General features: G+C 29.6%; 1 protein-coding gene across 1 annotated transcript in view; it reads right to left on the bottom strand.

Annotated features, from left to right (window-relative positions):
* Window positions 1-302: 302 nt before the first annotated feature.
* Window positions 303-18934, bottom strand: part of LOC111630863 (arrestin homolog) — a 70923-nt gene continuing 52291 nt past the window's right edge. The window contains exons 3-4 of the mRNA XM_023375024.1: window positions 1820-2015; window positions 303-1308 (exon numbers count right to left, since the gene is read on the bottom strand). Coding sequence (XP_023230792.1) covers window positions 575-1308; window positions 1820-2015 — 930 coding nt within the window. The 3' untranslated portion in view covers window positions 303-574. The remainder of the gene's footprint in view (window positions 1309-1819; window positions 2016-18934) is intronic.

Raw genomic sequence — 18934 nt, 5'->3', positions numbered from 1 at the left:
TATTTTTCCTTGCTAAAATGTTTACAATTGTACTATTTTAAATTGTAAATTAAGTTTATGAAATATATTTACTATATTTTATTCATTAAACACGGAAATTATATTAATTTAAAAAAAAATAAATACAGTCAAACCTGTAAACAACGGCCATTCACGTAGCCGTTGTTTACAGGTTTACGTTTACGTTTTTTACGTTGGTTTACGTTGTTTACAGGTTTTGTTTACGTTTCAAATGCATACAAAATAACCTCCGAACAACGGCCACGTGTTNTTCGGAGGTTATTTTGTATGCATTTGAAAAAGAAACGTTCCTGTAAAAACGGTCGCCATTTACAGGTGGCCGCTGTCGGAGGTTCAACTGTATATATTTTTTTGTATATCAATTGTATTCATTTTTATGTTTTATATATCAACAATAATACCCAATTTACGTTTCGTATTAGAAATGAAATTTTCCTCTTTTTTCCATGTACAAGATTTTTCAAATATAATTTTTTGGTTAATCTAATTAACTTTTTAATCTAATAAAGGCAATTATTTTTCATTAAGTGAAGTATAGCGCACAATCATCCGGCTATGCACTTATCATCACCAATTGTGCCACGTCACCACAAACGGAATCTTCGGATTCTAAGAGGTCGGTCGTGAAGGATCTTGTCATTTTGCAAGTTCCATCGCATTGCTCCATGGATCCTTCCGCGGGAACGGGATGTAAAAGCTTAAAAGGAAGATGTATAGTTATCGGTTTGTCCATGCATCCTAAGATTGCTTTGACTTTGACTTCGTAAGACACGATGACACCGTACGGGTTCTTGTCTTTCGGATCCACCAATAGTGTTGAAGATGCCAGAAACTTACTTTCTTCGTGAAAGCTACCTTCCAGCGCTAAAGCTACCGGATATTTTAAACAACTCATGGGCTTTATGTTGAAATCACGTGATATACTGGCCCCTGGTGGTATCGGATGCTTATCTTCGGTTTCCGTGCTTCCGATCAGATTCTTGAACCTCCCATTGGTAAACATGCAAACGTTAACGTGTTGCAATGCGTATACTTTAACTTTGTGAACCGTCTTGTTGCTGTTATTATTAACAGTGACGTGAATATGCATGACGTCGTCGTGATGATAAATCTCTCTGTCCAACAATACTTCGATTTCTAATCTTCCTGGACTGAAGATAAAAGTTTTGCTGACTGAAGCACAGGGGGAAGCGGTCGAAAGTAGAGTTTCGGGTGCAACGTATTGCATGCAACGAAGAGTTATACGCACACTGCTTCTTTTGTGTGGTTTTTCTTCGGGTCTTTCACCTGTAAATATAAAATGAATTCGTAGACATTTGCAATAAATTTAATAAAAATCACTTATAATTATTTTTTAAATCTTTTATATCTGGAGTTTTCCCTCAATTTTGGATCTTTCCGCCCCGTGGGCACTTAGAGGGCCCTTTTGTCCACACGCTGGTGGTTTTAGCCAGGCCCACAATGGGTTATGATGGAGGGGAGCCTGACATAAATTTAAATAATACATAAACTTAGATGAAAAACATTAATTGTAACTCTACAAAATTCATTATTAGGTTGCGAGTATAGTTTATAGAATACATAAATCAAAAATTTATATAGAATTGTAACAATAATTTAAATTATTTCTAAAATTAGAAAATACGTTTTTAATTAAAAATTATAATTAACCGGACGTCTGGAAGAGAATGAAATTTAATACATCGTTTAAACAAGATATAATATAAACATTTATAGAGCAAAATCTTTATCTTAAAAGCCGTGTTTATGCGAGAGATTTTTCAATTATTCAACGTACCAACAAACACTTTCAGATCGTAAGTGACTCCCAAAGGACTTCCATTATAAGGTCGAGCGGGTTGTAATCTAACAGAAGGAGGTGCGTGGGACGATATCCTCAAGGTCAAAGGATAAGCATCCTTTCCCAGTTTCCTGATAAGGTTACTCTGTAATACGCTCAAGTCTTCTTCTGAGGGAGTTTCGCACGGATACACCTGAAAACGTCACCAACAATATAACGTCATTCAATGTATACAGATATATGTTTTTACTTTTACAAATTTTTAAAAACTAAAAAGTTTTATTTGCTACTTTTTAAATTTAATAATAAAATTAGAATCGTCTCTTCTTTAAAGTACAGTATTATAAAATGGCATAAAGCTTAATTTTGAGGATAAAGATGGGTTTTATAAAAAAATTGTAAATGCGGGTAAAATCGTCATTAAGTCCGACTTTACTCCCGATATGACTCCCTTTGTCTCTCCATCCCCTGGACCTTTAACCACCAAAATTTAATATCACTAATATACAAACCTCCGTGCAAAATTTCAGAAATTTTTGACGAAAAGCGCAGGAGTTATTAAGCTTCAAACAGGGTGAACAAAATCGCGTCTCCACACACTAACATCCATATATACAAGAAAAAAATCCGAATTCTTTTGCTTTTCTCGGCGTTTCAACGTGCTTCGAGTCCAAGAATGTAAAAGTCTTGGGGGTCACGTTTCGACCAATCGCCATACTTTCCCTCTGTTATATATAACAGAGTCAGGAAAGTAAGTGACTATAAAAATGGACTCCATTTACAGGTGCCCGTTATTGGAGGTTGGACTGTGTTTAATACATACGTAATAACATGTTCATATTTTAAAAAACTTCTTATAAATTTTAAAATATTTTTATACTAAAACATGACTAAAATTCGTAAAATATATTTTAATTACAACGTAAAATTCACCTCATCTTTAATTCTAAACGAAATGCTTAATTATAATTAATAGTCAATACGCCGATGATAAATAGCTGCTCATAAGAATAAAGAAATATTAATTAAAAGCAGTAATTAACTGATAATTAGGGAATCTTACTTTTAGAAAGCACTAATTGTTATTATTAAAATTAATTATTATAATTAATTACGAAGAAAGTATCCTTGTTAAAAGCGCAATTTTCATAACTTCCCTTCCGAAAAACAATAGAATTATTCTGAATAGCGAATTCTCCTTACTAAAATATTAATTTAATACGCCGATGTTATGTATAATGAAAGGTAAAATTTAATATATATAAATATGTATTTTTTTAAATTTAATCCTATTTACGTCTACAGACAGTAATTAAGTTTGAGGATTAGTTATTAAAATATGGACGAAATATTTTTAAAATTTAATTTAATAAATAAAAAATTTTAAGTAGGGAAGTAAAATCATTATGTTATAAATCTTTAAGTTCCATTAATTATATTAAATTGAAGAAATTCGCAGTGGCGTAACTACACGCGAGTGGGGCCTACGCGGCATACCTAAAACGGGATCTACATTTGGGCCTAATTGCAAAATGATAATTTATTCATTTTAAACACGGCTGCTTAATTTTCTTCTGGACTTAATCGCAGTAAATATGTTTATTGTATTAGACGAATCCGGTTTCCTCGCTTCTGAATTTTCGGTATAAAGTAATGATAAACTAGTTAGTCTGTCGATCTCCTCAAATAATTCTTTATAATTGCGAGTAGAGTGAGAGGACGAGGGTCCTAGTTGCCTCGGGCCTTCTTCCTCTCACTCTATTCTTCCTCCTCATCTAAGAAATTTATTAGGTAATTAATGCGAATTAACCCTTTAGTAAACTCCTTTCATCGCATATCCTCATTGCTCCTTCATTGATCCTCGTTGCTTTACTTTGATCATCAATAGTCTTACAACAGACTTTAACTGTAGGTTTGGAAATTATCAATACGTTGTAATTGTAAATTTTTCAGAATAAATATAGTAAAGGCGGAATTTGTAATATCAATAGTCAAGGTATAATCTAATTGGCAATTAATCAGTTATTCATATTAGTTAATGGAAGATTAAAGGGAAAATGCATGGACAGAATTTACTTTTCGTCCGATAAAAGCAAATTTAGTGATTAATATAATGATATATTTCCTCATCTTATCGATTGATGCCAGACTTTTCCAGTGGATCTAATGCCTTTTCTAGAAGTTTCTCTCTATCGATTTAAGTTATGTTGACGATGATGATGTTCATTTTAGTAAATATTGAAAAAACGAAAAAGCTTTTTTAAGGAATAAATTATAGACGATTTCTTTCGTTCTTAATTAGAAAATTACATTTAAAAAGTGGAATAAATTATACGAAATTAATGAAAAACGTGGCAAAAACACGCAGAGTTTTTCTGCCAATTCCTAAAATTTTGGTTATCCTTAATTAATTTTTAGAATTTTTATCACTTTTTAAATTAAATTTTATAAAAATTTTTCAGTAAAATTTTAAATTTAATATTAAATAAATTAGCAATTTCTTAATTATAATAAAATGTTATTTGCCGGGTGATCTATTAGAACACTGCGGTTGTGTTCCATCAATCTTTGCGAATTTATTTAATTTTCTTTTAAATATAAATGGTTTAAAAAAGGTTTTTGTTCTTTTCTAATCTTTTACATATAAAGAAAAATTAGCGTAATTATCTTCCATTGCCTTCCTTTCAATTACAAGAAAACTCTTCAGTACTTTTGTTGCTGACGTAGCGGATAAAAATAATTAGCGATTTCGTTTAACGTAATTTAGAATAAAACTATTGTAGGTAATTTTCCTGCTTTTCCTCAAAAATTAGCTCATTTCTATTTATTCTATAAACAATAGGAGTCGTTCGTGCAAAGGATAAGAATTATAATGACTTCAGTAACTTGCTTCGTGTGTTACTTCAATAGTTAATTCATCTGTTCAGTAGTTGTGAACTTGATGAACTCCATCGGATTTCCTTCATAAAAGTTAATCGCAAAGTAAAATTTGCATAATAATTTTATAATTTACTCCATCATTAATCAGAACTGAGCATCAAAAATTGCGATTTATACGATCACGTCTCGTCCTGCGCTTAAACTAAGTTCAAATATAGAATAGAACGTAATCGATTCTACCCTGTGTTTAAAGCCGATGATCGATCTTACGTGGGACTTCACGGAATAAAGATACGAATAAAACTGTATGGTTCCACTTGGTTCAAATTTAAAAAATAAATATTTTTTTCGTTAATTCTGTAAATATTCTTTAAGAACTAAGATAAAATACGGCCAATTTCTAGCTACAAACAAATCGCTCGAACAATATAATATCCGACTTCTGCCTTCATCATTAGGTAGATTGGAATTATTAGAATTTATTAATATTATACATAACTATTCCAGACATCAGGATGCCTTCTTACACTATTCCTACACTCTATCATTACATTCTCTACTGAATATAACTAAATGAAGTTTAGTTAAATTATCAAATATATTAAGGAATATTTCATCATCCATTTCAAATGCTCCTGTAGTGTAAAAGAATGGTTTATTGCAAGTGTATGCGAGGACTCGTGCCCTATCATTCAAATTAGTGTCGAATGATAGGGCTCATACTGATCTTCTGGATGCTTAAGCAGCAATGTAATAAATATAATAGCAAACAAATAGTGCATTACCTCATATTTATTCTACTGAGCTACATTATATTATTTTATCTAGGGGTGATAAGACTTCCGGACCAATTGATTATTTATTACTTTATTTAGAATATTATAATGAATTTTTACTTTATCTAATAATTTTATAGTTAAAAATGTTCTATTTTATAACTTTTTATTCATATTTTTATTTTATTTTATTTAAAAATGCGTGGGCAAACTATAGAAGATTCACGATTTGCATCTTCAAATAAACCCAGAATTATATAAAGAGAAATTATTAATTTTATAATAATTACGATTGTGGTATGGTAATAGATACTTTTGTATTCCCAGTAATCGACGTTATTATAAATAAAATTATTATTATTATTACTACAAAATGCAAATTAAATGGTAATTTTTATTTTTATTACTAAATTTCTATATTCTACTTTAAAAATTAAAGAAAGTACACTTCCATTATTTTCTGTATTAACTAACTAGGTGTAACTAAAAACTGCCTTAATGAATGAATCAGAACGGATGGTCAATCCGTACTTAAGGGTTGGCTACGTCATTCGTCCGCGTGTACTGTACATTACCACTAGGAATTAGGGGGCGATACACCCCCAAATGTATTGCCGAACAGTTTGCAAAGTCACTTCACCCGAAAACAATATATTTTTCGGAATTAAGAGAAGTACAGCAGCAAAGAAGAGAAATGAGAGATGAATAGAGTGGAAGGAGGAGATCCAGCGTTCTTCTCGACCGACATATTATATAAACTATCCCTATCTTCCATAGGTATAGGCAAACTCGGCCTCCACACCTCCTACTGATTAATATGTAAATACTAGAAATTCTCCCGTCAAGCATGACGGAATATTTTTATGAGAAAGTAGACATCGAAGGATTGAGAAAAACTTCAAGTCGGACTTCACGGCCTTCGGGGGTCTCGGTTCTTCTTATTTTTTTACATGTAGAATTTAATGAAGTAAGTTTAAAATACCCCATTTGCCAAAATATTTAAAATGTAACCGAAGGAAAATGTCCTTAAGCGTCACTGCAACGTAAATGCGATCATCGATCCGAAATCGATAAAACGTTTATTTTATAGCAAATATTTTCGAAAAATAAATAGCCTGTACTTTCCGTCAGAACATAAAACCAATATAACCAAAATTTCATCTGGATCGGACAAAAGTTGCAGGAGTTGTAAGGAATTCACACACATACACAGACCACGGCTTTTATATTAGTAACGGCTCCGCGTGTATACTTTAAACATCTTTCAATACAATATTATGTAAAATTAGAATTAAGAAAAATCGTAATATTGAAAAAGTAAATACAGCAAGTAAAATTGTTTCATTTATTCCAAGTATTTATTAAGTTATAAATAAAAAAATACACATTGAAGTAAAGTGACAAATAAAAGTTTATTTATTTACTATATTTATTTATTATACACATATAATGTAAAGCCAAAACGGTCGATGATTACACCCCCGAAAAGTAAAAAATAAAAAAAAAAAAGGTAAAAGGCAAAAATTGGATTGTCGTTATATCCGAAGATGTCGTGATCAACTACAGAACAAAACTTATATGAAATATAATAAGAGGTACAGTTTATATTGTAGTAAATGAGAGAGGAAAAAGCACTAAACTTCCAAACAGAGACGTAAACATTAGCTAATGGACATTTACACGAACTAGCCAGTCGCTATCTGATATTGTACTCTACTGTATTTTCACTTCGACTAATGCCTCGAAACAAACAGATTTAGTTCGTTATTTTTGGAATCCGTTGTATCGGGGTCCTTTAAATCGAGGTTATACAGAAAAATTATTTTTTTTGTTACTTATTGTATATTCTTGTAAAATTAAATCCGAATACGTTCCCACCGGAAGTCGAGTGGCTAAAAGTACCGAACACTGGTTAGTCGATTGCGGGGTTCCCGCCTGATTAATGGTCTGGCCACGTGGAGTTTTTCATGTTTTCTTCACACGTCTAATACTTAAATAGGAGCCAGTTTCCTATTGAAAACCTTCCCTACGGGCATCTTCCTTAGCAGATCGCCCATGCGTTGCGCTGCCTTATTCCTCCAATCCAATCCAAATTTGGATATCATCTACATTCACAATAAAATTAAATGTAATTGATTGTAGAATTGATGAATAAGTTAATGCAATACGATGGCGATCTATCGAGGAAAGTGTCTCCCGGGAGGTGTGTGGGAAACTGGTCCTATTCAGATTTTTAACATATGAAAGTAAACCTGGGGAACTTCACGTGGCCAGCCCGTTGGTGAGGTGCCGACCCACGACTAGTGTTCGGTGGGTTTATCCAGTTGGACACGTTTAAGCGATTACTTCGTCCAGTGGTGCCCAAACTTTCCGATCAACGGTCGTGTGTAGGCGGGCACCCATAAAACCCGTAAAACCGATCAATAATGAGGGATCATATCTAGATCAAACCAATCGGAAAAATTTGGGTATTCGGCTAAGCTTAAACTTCGGTCCCCGAAGTAACGAACTAAATATATAACCGATTGGTCAATTCATCCATGTAATTTACAGGATTAATGTTTAATATAGGAATAATTTAATTTATATACTAATGTTTATATAAAATTACAATTCAACCAAATAAAATTGATCTTATACACAAAGATATTTATTATTTTTTCTCAATTTGAAAGTTTATTTCTAGTTTTAGTTTAGTAAATAAATTTAAAATAATATGTTTGATAAAAATATTCAAATGATTATTGAAAGAATGTAAAAGATTTTTCTTATAATAAAAACGTATTTCTCCAATAACTATCTTTGTACAAAAATATAAATGTATTTCTTGGAAAGTATGTTACAAATAATTTGCTATTGAAAGTTCAACCAAGATGACAAAAATATTTCTCTCTATTTTGTTGTTAAGAGACTATTTTCTATGTTATTTCTTCCAAATTATTTACATTTTTCTTAAAGAAAAGTTTCAATAAATCTATATTTTACAATCTTACAACCAGGAAAATATCGGTTTTTATTCAATATAATAAAACTTTTCCAGCCACAACATGTGAATTTACGTAAAAATTTTCTTGATTCCGAGTAAATATTTCTATCTTATCAACAAATATATATATAAATAAATAAGTTAATAAATTTAGTAAAATAATATTAGTTTCAGGTTTTTTTAAAAAATAAAGCTGCAACTTAAGCCGATAATGATGTTGATGATTATTAGTGGCAGCGTTTAACCTAGATATGCCGTTAACCCGACGACCATAATTTACAATCTACTCGTGACAGCGTTGATCCTAAATGAGCCGTTAAGCCGAAGATGATTTACATTTCTTTTAGACAGCATTTAACGTAGGTAAGCCGTTAAGCCGAAGAAGAAGATGATGATGACGAGGACGACTCGCATCCTCTATTTGTGGTAGCGTTTAGTCTAGATGAGCCGTTAACCCGAGGATGATGATGTACTGTACTGTACAGTGCACTTTATTTGTGGCAATGCCGATCCAATAAGGGCCATTAAGCCAATGTCGATGATGATTTTCATCCTTATTTGTGTTCTGTTAATGTAATTCCTAAATGAGTCTTTAAGTCGATGACGATGATGATCGTTTACAGCAATTTTTGTGGCAACATTATGTCGTTATGCCGAGGTTGATGATGATGAAGATTTGCATCTTTTATATGCGGCATCGTTTAACCTAGATGAGCAGTTAATATATACATATATTATTTAATTAACGTGATGAAAAAATATTCCAAAACGTAAGAAAGGAGTTAGTGTTTCGGAATGTTCGTATCGCATTAAATAAGAAAATGTTTTATTAAAAATAAAAAAAAATAACGGTGCAGAAAAGTAGGGAATGCTCGAATGAATATTCGTTGACGTTTATGATATTCTATAAAATGAATAATGCATGAACGGATGATTAAACGCATACTTGGAGTCGAGTTTTATGATATTGAAACTTTTTTGTGGTTATAACAAAAAAGAAACATACAAACAAATATCATTTTTCTTTAAATCGCTGACGAATAATCAAATATTGTAATTTATTTATTTATTTACTGTATTTTTTTCCTCTCGACCTTTCAATGTGATGAAAAATATTCCAAAACCTAAGAAAAGAATTAGTGTGTCGGAACGTTTGTATCTCATTAAATAAGGAAATATTTTATTGAAAGTTGCAAACAGAAGACAAAAACTTATAAAAAAATAATAGGGCAGAAAAGTAGGAAATAAGCGGTTAAACTGATTATAATTGTGACCATGGCCAGCATCGAACATAAATAAGCGGATGATGATGATTTACACTTCATCTACGGCAGCTTCGGATGTAAACTATGATGATTATGATTATTTACATCAGTTATCGTTACATATTAAAATAATTATTTCAGTTCATTTTTATTTTAAAAAACTTTAAATTATTGTGTAATTTTTTAAAATGTTCGATACTTACAACAGTCATTCGAGTAAATGATTAAAGTATCTAAGGAATCGAAGTTATTATTATTATTTTGCATGTTTATTTGTTACACGCTTTCCCGCAGAATCGATTCTTGATAATGGAAGGCGCATATTCGATGGAAAGTTGTGTAAAATAATTTGAAGATTCGAACGTTTTCGGAAATAAAATGCAAATGTATTCTACAAATGGCGTACACGCGTTACAAACATTAACTTAAGTACGTATTTAAGTATCAAAGAATATTTTCAATATAATCCTCAGACAATGACACAGCTGCGTGTTTTCTACTCGCATCAATTTTAACTGACGTTTATTAACATCCCTTTATACAAAAGTCTTTAAACCTTGGCAGAGAAAACTTACATTTAAATAAAGAATAATTAAGTAAAGAAAATGAAAGAAAAATAAAGAAAAATTATCCTTTAATAAACTAATAAAACCCATCGTTCTTAATGCTTAATATTGAAGGTTCTCGACCTCTCTTCTTTGTCTATCCCCTTTTATACTGATTATAAACTGGCATAAAATTTAAAATTGTGTTTTATTTTAATAAAATTTAAAGAAATGTCATTTATATATTATTATTTCTATTACATTATTTTAATGTGATGAAAATAAATGAATCTAACGACCTCTATAATTTATCGACCTCCCAGCTATATCGACCGAACCTTGGAAGTCGTGAAGATTACACTAGGAATCTTTGAATTATGTTAAGAAATATATATTGAGCTATACTAATGAATATAATAGTATTTATGTGTAGTACTGTGTGTAGCACGAAATCCTCTCGGTGCTCCTTTTGCTTTGCGGAAAAGCATCGGCATTGAACGAAAGAGGCGAGTCTCTCAAACCGTTTGGAAAGCCATTGCAAACAGTTTAAGAATCCTTTCGTTGAATGCTAATATTTTCCTGCAAAATTTTCATCTAACTTAGTCAGAATTTCACACACGCATTTTCAAATTTCTTGAGCTAGTGGCATACCAAAAAGCCAGTAGCTCATCAATGATATAAACGAAGCGAAGCGTTGAGGATTAGCTTTTTATACAAAAAAAATATTAAAAATTAGCATTTTAAAATGATTTTCTATAGCTTTGTGACATCTCTATGAGAAGCTCGTGGCTGTTCGAAGACATACCGGATCATTATATTTACCAATATTCCTTTCAATGTCCGTTGTTCAGAGGTTTGACTGTATCTTAAAAATGTATTATTCTCGATATACCATACTCTTAAATGAATAATTTAAGCAGTATTCATTAATTTACCTTTAGTTTTATTTTATATGTTTGAATTATAAAATGTATAACAAATCTTTAGCATACAAATTAAGAAACAGGATAACTTAATTAATTTATCTGATAACTTATTTTTATAAGGATTTATTTATTTGTCTATTCTTTGAACCTAGCCTCATACTTCATCCGATATTAATGCTATAAATCTTTCATAGCAGCATCTATTGCTCTCATACAAACAGATATGATTAGTTCTATACACGAAACGTCACAAAAGAATAAATGTAAAAATAGTTAATAAATGTACTTATTTGAGGATTATATATTTTTAAAATACTCATTTTTATAAACTTAATTCGGAGAATTTATTCGTCGTAACAGCTCTTTACTCCTTATTTGTGATTGTGTTTTCTATTTATTTCAATAACAGGTGAGAAATCTTTAAGTATTCGGAATGGATTTTTTCATTAAAAACATGAATTAATGTCTGAATACTTTTAAAAATTTCTGATTTTTCCCTCTGTTTAAATAATAGAAGCCTCACTTTATTCAAATTGCTTCTTGAAGAGTGAATGGTGAAGATAACCAAAATCTTTAAATAAGTGAATCATTTCTGTGTTTTCTTCTATCGTTTTATAAATAAAATATAAAAAACTACTTATAAAACGTAATTTTTTTTTATAAATTAAATTGTTTTTAAAACTAAAAGTACTTAAATTACTCTAAAAACTTTGTATACCCTCCGGTAATAACGGGACGTAGCCCGGTATGGTTCACACAGCAGTAATATTTCATAAGAGTAAATACAAATAAAATATCAAAAATGACTTTCTTTTTAGCTTAGAATACTTAATTGGTACTTAAATTACTCTTAAAAAATTGTATACACTCCAGCTATAACAGGAATGCGTGCGCTTCAAATAACATTATCAGAGTAATTTTTGATGGACGTAAAATTAATGAAACCCGACTGAAATATAAAAATATTAATTACAGTTTCCTAATTATTCAAATGTATATATATTCACTTTAAACTCGAAAAAGAAATGTAATTAAATTGACGAATGAAGGATATTCACGCGTTAATTTAATTTATAAAATGTCGAATTTATTTAAACAAGTAAAACTTATTTGAAAATTTATGTCAAGAAATGATAAATATATTAACGATTTATTTTTCTTACATGTTCTACAAGTTTTCGAAAGATAAATAAAAAAGTTCTAAGTAAATATTGGAGTGTATTTTGTATATTTTTGAATAAATAATCATATGTAAGAGATGTATTTATCGATTATATGTTCTAAATATATTTACATTTCTTTCAGTTTATGCGTTGGCATAGATCACATAATTACACAGCAAACAAAGCATTTGCTCTATTCATTAAATTATGACAACCTTTAGATTTAATTATATAAATGTAAAGTCTAATTATACGAATTCAATGCATAAATATCAAACTGAACCGAACTTTAATTAATTCTTTTCATTTATTTCTTATTTTGATTACTATTCAGCGTTTACTACAATCAATAATGAACCAGTTCATAATCAGCATTAAAGGTGGCCCAAAAGTCAGTTAACCGAATTAACTGTCTTATTAATACCTCGGTTAATTGGCTTTTCGGCTAGCCTATACAATCGTTACATAAATCGTTCTACATGGAATTATCGTGTAATCATTCTACGTGTGCGTATCGATATAACGCTACCCTTATTCCACATACAGTATATTACAGTCTCGTCAGCGAATCACGCGACTTTCAAACTCAATTACGTATGCAGATACCATTATTATATTTTTGGTGTAAAATAGTAGCGAGAAGTATCCTAGTTTGCGATGCTGTAAAAAGATTAGGTATAAAATAGAATAATTTACATTTCAGAGGTAAATTCGGACGATCTGCCTCGGGAGGAATTTGTACGATAAACTGTCCCATATTTAGGTTTTAGATACGTGAAGAAAAATCGGAAAATACGTGGACAGCCAGTTGGTCGAGTGCGACCAACTACAGTGTTCAGTGGTTTTATCCACTCGGCTAATGGTGAGTGAATGCACTAAATCCAAGTTTGGCTCTATATACGTCGTCATTCTTCTAATAAAATTGATTCTAATGCTTCAAGATCACAATTTTAATATTGTAATTATTTAGATGAAAGGAATGTAAGGAATATATAAATTAATGATCTTGTGAAAACTGTATCGTGATTTAAACGTAAATAAGAAGAAAGTTTTTGTATCCTTTGGTAAACAGTGTAAATATTTTTGTAATAATGCAATTTTGACTTTTTAAAGAGTAAACAATTAATAATCAAACACACAAAATCTGATTGTCACGAAATGAATTCGATCTTATGAAGAAGGATACAGTGAATTGTTTTCTTAGATAAATATAAAATGAGTAATTTAAATCATAATTACGAAGCAGTTTTCTATTCTTATTTATTATTACCAAAATTACTTTTAAAAGGAAGTATATAAAAGAGAGTCCTTCATAAAGAAAGTTTAGACAAGACTGTGTGACTTGAACTTTTCTTCTGTTGAAAGGAAGAGAAAGCCTGTGTTACAGAGTCCTGGAAGAAGAGGAATCGCTTCAGAGAGTCCTGATAAGAAAAGTTACCTCACGTTACACTCTTGAAAGAAGTATTCCACGTTACAGAGTCTTGAAAGGAAAGAAGCTCTACGTTACAGTCGTATGCGAACTTTTTTTACGAAGAACTTGCTTTTATATTATTCCTTTTTAGAATAATTAAATTATTAAATTAATAAAAGAATTTATTTATTAAATAATGCAATAATTATATTATTTTTGATCAAATATGTTTATAATATTAGGCTATATTACAAGTAATATCTTAATGTAATTATATTAAATATGTGTCAATATCAATATATTACTTATAATATAAGATTATATAATATATTAAGATGAATGACAAAATATTTTCAATATCTATAATTATTTTATGCTTTTTCATTGTATACATCTAAGGTATTCTTATTATTGTTCCTAATCTTAATTTTATACCCTTCGAAGCTAAATCGAATTATCAAAATTTCTTACATTCCTGCTACACTGCCATCTTTTAAGCTGTGTTGAATGCTGTAATGATCGAGTTACTTTAATTTTTAAATTCCAAGACCATTCTCTACTAGTAAATACTTATTCTAACTCCGAATCTGTACTGGAGAAATACAGACAATCAAATCCTTACGACCTCTGCCGTATGGACCTATATCTGTCGATCTGTACTTTGTTCCCGATCACTCGGGTATCCTTAAAATGATAAGATGGCATCCCAGAGCAGTGATTTAGAAGTAAAATATTGATATACGCTTTCCTAAAGCCTGCCTTAAAAACTACGTACTAATTCATTGCTGGAACACGCAATGGCTCCTTTCTACTTTCTCACTGGCCATCGTTATTTCAGCAGCTACCTGAAAAGGTTCAGGGTGTCGGTAAGACAAATACGAAAAGCTGTGCTCTTCGTATTTGTGTTACCAACACTCTAAAAACTATTCGGCATAAAACTTTTGACTGTCCTATGTACCAGCATGGTTAAGTGAATCTACAAATGGAGCTTCAAGAGCTAAATTATAACTGGATTGGATTAGATTGATGGAATAAGTAAACAAGACACATTGGCGATTTACCAAGTGTGAGAGCCTTCCTGCAGGATTTTTTACTGGAAACTGATCCCTACTTAGTGTTACACGGGCGAAGAAAACCCCAAAACTCCACGTGGCTATCAGAGTTCAGTAGTTTTATAACTGGCTTTGCATCTTTAACTAATCTTACTAACGATGACACTTTACTAATAATATTAAACTTTATTAAGGCTGTATTCGAGAGAAAATTCACCGTTATTTGTAATTAAAATCTACAGTTATTAATCCATTTTATATACTATTTAATGCTGCGTGATTACTGATGGCACCACTCTGTATGAGTGACAACATCAAAATCATTACCTACGTGTAACTACTTTAAAAGAAAAATATTTCGATTAAAATCTTTATTTTTGAAAATCATAAATTTGCAAGAGTTATTTATAAGAATAATTATTAATTTATTTTAAATTAGTATTCTCATTAACATCAAGAGACTTTTTTCTATATTTTTGTCTCGAAGAATATGAATTTCTTTCATTTTGATGAAGATTTTTTCATATCTTCCAATTTTCTCCACGTTTAATTTAAATTTCTAGCATCAATTTGCTGTTCATCAACGAATAAGCGCAAGGTCGTGTTTAAACGATCCTATTTTTGGAACTAATTAGAATATCATAATGCATTCTCCTATTGAAAATGAAAAGTAAGTATCATTTTCTAATGCATTTTAAATCAGTTGAATTTTTTACGATTTTATACCCGTAAAAAACTTATTTTTTTCTAAAAAGAAAAAGAAAAAGAAAATAAGTTTTTTATGGGTATAGAATCGTAAACACCTATTCATTATTTAAAAAATGTAAACACTGTATACAAACTTCCGTAACTCCGTAACTCGAACCTCCATTTCAGGAACTTTTTTAAAACAAAACTATTGTACGAAATAACCTGCAAACAACGGCCATGTTTTCGTTTCCGTTAGTTGTTGCCGTTTAGAGGTTTGACTTAATATTGCGTAAAGATGTAAGCTTAATTATAACTTGAACTATAGAAGAATTTCATTAATTTCTGAAAAATTTTGAACTGTTCTAATGATAGAAATGCATTAAATAGGCTACATATATATCTCTCCGAATGAGTACAACGACATTTTCGGATTAATTTTGTCATTATTAGATAACTAACTAATGACATCTGCTACCATTCATCAATTGCTGAATGAAATCATTGCTGGATTGCTGGATTCTACCATTAAATCCCGCTACAAACAATAATTATATTCAATAAAAGTTCAAAAATCATGTAGAAAATTCTAAAAATACCATTGTAAAAAATTATGTAGTGATAAAGTCGTGTAAAAGTTTACTAAAGATTATCTTTAAACCTTTAAAGAGCAGAAAACAAGTTATCGATTTGGAAGTTTCCTATCCAAAAACACTTTTATCACACTTGAAAAGGATTTTTTTTATCATCAGCAATAAATAAAATACCATTAAATTTCTTCAATTTTATCCAATTCACACAGATGAATTCCAGAAAATTTGATTTATCTTCAATTTCTGAAGTGATAATCCGTAAATAAGATGCGAGAGATGCTGATGAAGATGCCGGTCATTCCGATAATGTTATCATTAATTTATTCATGTAAAATAATATATATTTAATATAAAACTAATAATGTATTATTTCTATACTCAGATGTTAGTATTTTTATCAATTTTAAGTAAAACTTAGCGTGTAAATAGGAAGAAAAGATGAAGCATGATTTCACATGGAGACAGCAAATAAGTTCCTATGTTTGGTTAAAATAAACTAAAACTGTTTACTCTTACAACTGCTAATGTTTAAGTTTCATCAGTGAGACGTTGCCGGTTCCTTTTACTAACAACAAACTTAAAAAAATAATAATAAAAACTAAAATTTTATAAAATATTATCTAAAAAATGCAACCATTTCGTTCAATTGCCCACCAATTAACTCTTTTTTACCCTTTAAATTATATCGAAAAAAATATTAAAATAATAATATTAAGTTTATTTATTATTAACATATTTATTAAATATACAATTGTTGTTTTATCTCTTATTTTTTAATATACAGTGGACCCCCTGTATAGTGAATTCTTATATATAATAGGGAAAATCATTCCCTGTATCGAGACTTCCTTCGTACGTGAAGTATAGCAAAGGCCAATAAATTCTTCACTGTATCGAGTATCTACTACATTAAGATTCCACTGTATTTACTTAAAAGACACAAAAATGGCGTTTAAATGTGTGGAATTCTTATATTTTAGTGTCGATGACATTTTTACTATTTTAGAATTTTACTCTAAAAATAAAAAATGAATTTATAAATATTAAAAAAATAATAATAATTTCATTTCAATTCTATAATGCCATTTAAATCAATTTACTAGAAAATAATTTAATTTCAAGATCCAAAAAATATAATAATTTCACTTTAAAAAAGAAATTCTTTTACTTATTTTTGCGTTTTATTTAAAAAGTAAAATTAATTATTTTTTTCTTTTATAAAATTAACAATTAAAAAACACAATGAAATTCTTATCTTTTTACAATTTACAGAATTTATTTTTATTTTATTATAAAATTAATTTTAAAAAATACAAAATAATTGACTCGGATAAATCGATTTAAATAAAATAAAATAAAAATTCTTTGTTCCTTTTTTTATATAAAAGTAAATTAAATAAACTCCCAATTTCGTGATAAGAATAAAGAAAAAATTAAATTTCTTTATTTTATTTTATTATTTTTTTTATTCTTTGATTTTCTTTGTTATTTTCAACCTTTAAATAACGAAAACGAATGTGGCAATTTTTTTATTTAATGATAAATAATATAATAAATAAATTTACCGAGTTAAATTTAATTATAATTATCTTTTATTTTAATTAAAAAGTTTATTTATGTACACTTATAAATTTTTCCGGAATAAAATTAATATCTTTATTATTATTATTATAAATATTTACACGAAAAAATATTTAAAAATTATCTAAATTAAACAAAATTGTTTGTATTTTAAATATATTTTTATATGAAAAAATGTTAATTTAATTTTAATATATACGAACCTCGATATAGTGCTGTCACTAGTTTCTTTCGGAAATTCACGTTAAATCGAGTGTGGCATTAAACCGCGAAATCTACTCACAAATTTGAGGTTTGAGTCATACGATTCGATTTCCTTTACGGTGCAAAATCCAACGTCATATATAACTAAAGATACCGTCAAACCCGCATAAAAGGGAAACCTGCCTAGACGGAATAATTCGGTAACCCGCTATTCCGGTTTACGCAAGTTTTACTGTACTATTATGTTATGAAGTGCGCGAACATTAATCGGAGTTATACGATAGTGGCGTTATATCGAGGTGTAACTGTTTTCCCGTTCATTTCTGGTTCATTTTGCTCCGTGGGCGATCGTAGGGCCTTTCTTTCGTACTCGGGCCTACAATGGGGCACGACAAATTCTGGACAATTGCCCGTGAAAAATAATGGGGAGACCAGATCGATCCCGGATTCCCGGAAAAGTAAGGCAATATCTCAACCGCCTCGGCCGTCTGTCTGTCAGAACTGAGTACTAAATATTCATTAATTAATAAATTATTTTTATATAAAATAAAATAAATAAATTATATTTATTTAAAAGAATTTTAAAGAATTAAAAATATAAATTACTTTTTAATAAAATGTGCTTAAAATTAAATTTTAATTATCCTTCTTAAGCTCGTTTATTGCTCTTACAAAACTCAATGAATGCTAAAAGAATTGAATTTGTTAATGAAATTTTATATAATTCTTTATTATAATTACTAAATTTATGAGCAATTTTATATAATTTAAAGTCTTTGAATCGATTCTATACATTTTTATATACTTTATACACTTTTATACGTTTAAATACATACAATTTTAAACTATTTACAGTCGACCCCTTTTAACACTGTTGATAATTCCGTTTTATATGAATTTCATATAACGAGTCACTTAGATTTTACAAATATGTGTTTCGGGCTGTGAATGGCTCACGAATTTGTAAAATCTAAGTGACTCGTACAACATGAAATTCATATAAAACGGAATTATCAACAGTGTTATAGGGGGTCGACTGTATT

The sequence above is a fragment of the Centruroides sculpturatus genome, unplaced genomic scaffold (genome assembly GCF_000671375.1).
Source record: "Centruroides sculpturatus isolate CEXI.00-Female unplaced genomic scaffold, Cexi_2.0 scaffold6, whole genome shotgun sequence".
NCBI classification, from domain to species: Eukaryota; Metazoa; Arthropoda; class Arachnida; order Scorpiones; family Buthidae; genus Centruroides; species Centruroides sculpturatus.
Note: the sequence above shows the minus strand (reverse complement) of the source record. Positions and strands in the feature narration are given on the sequence as shown.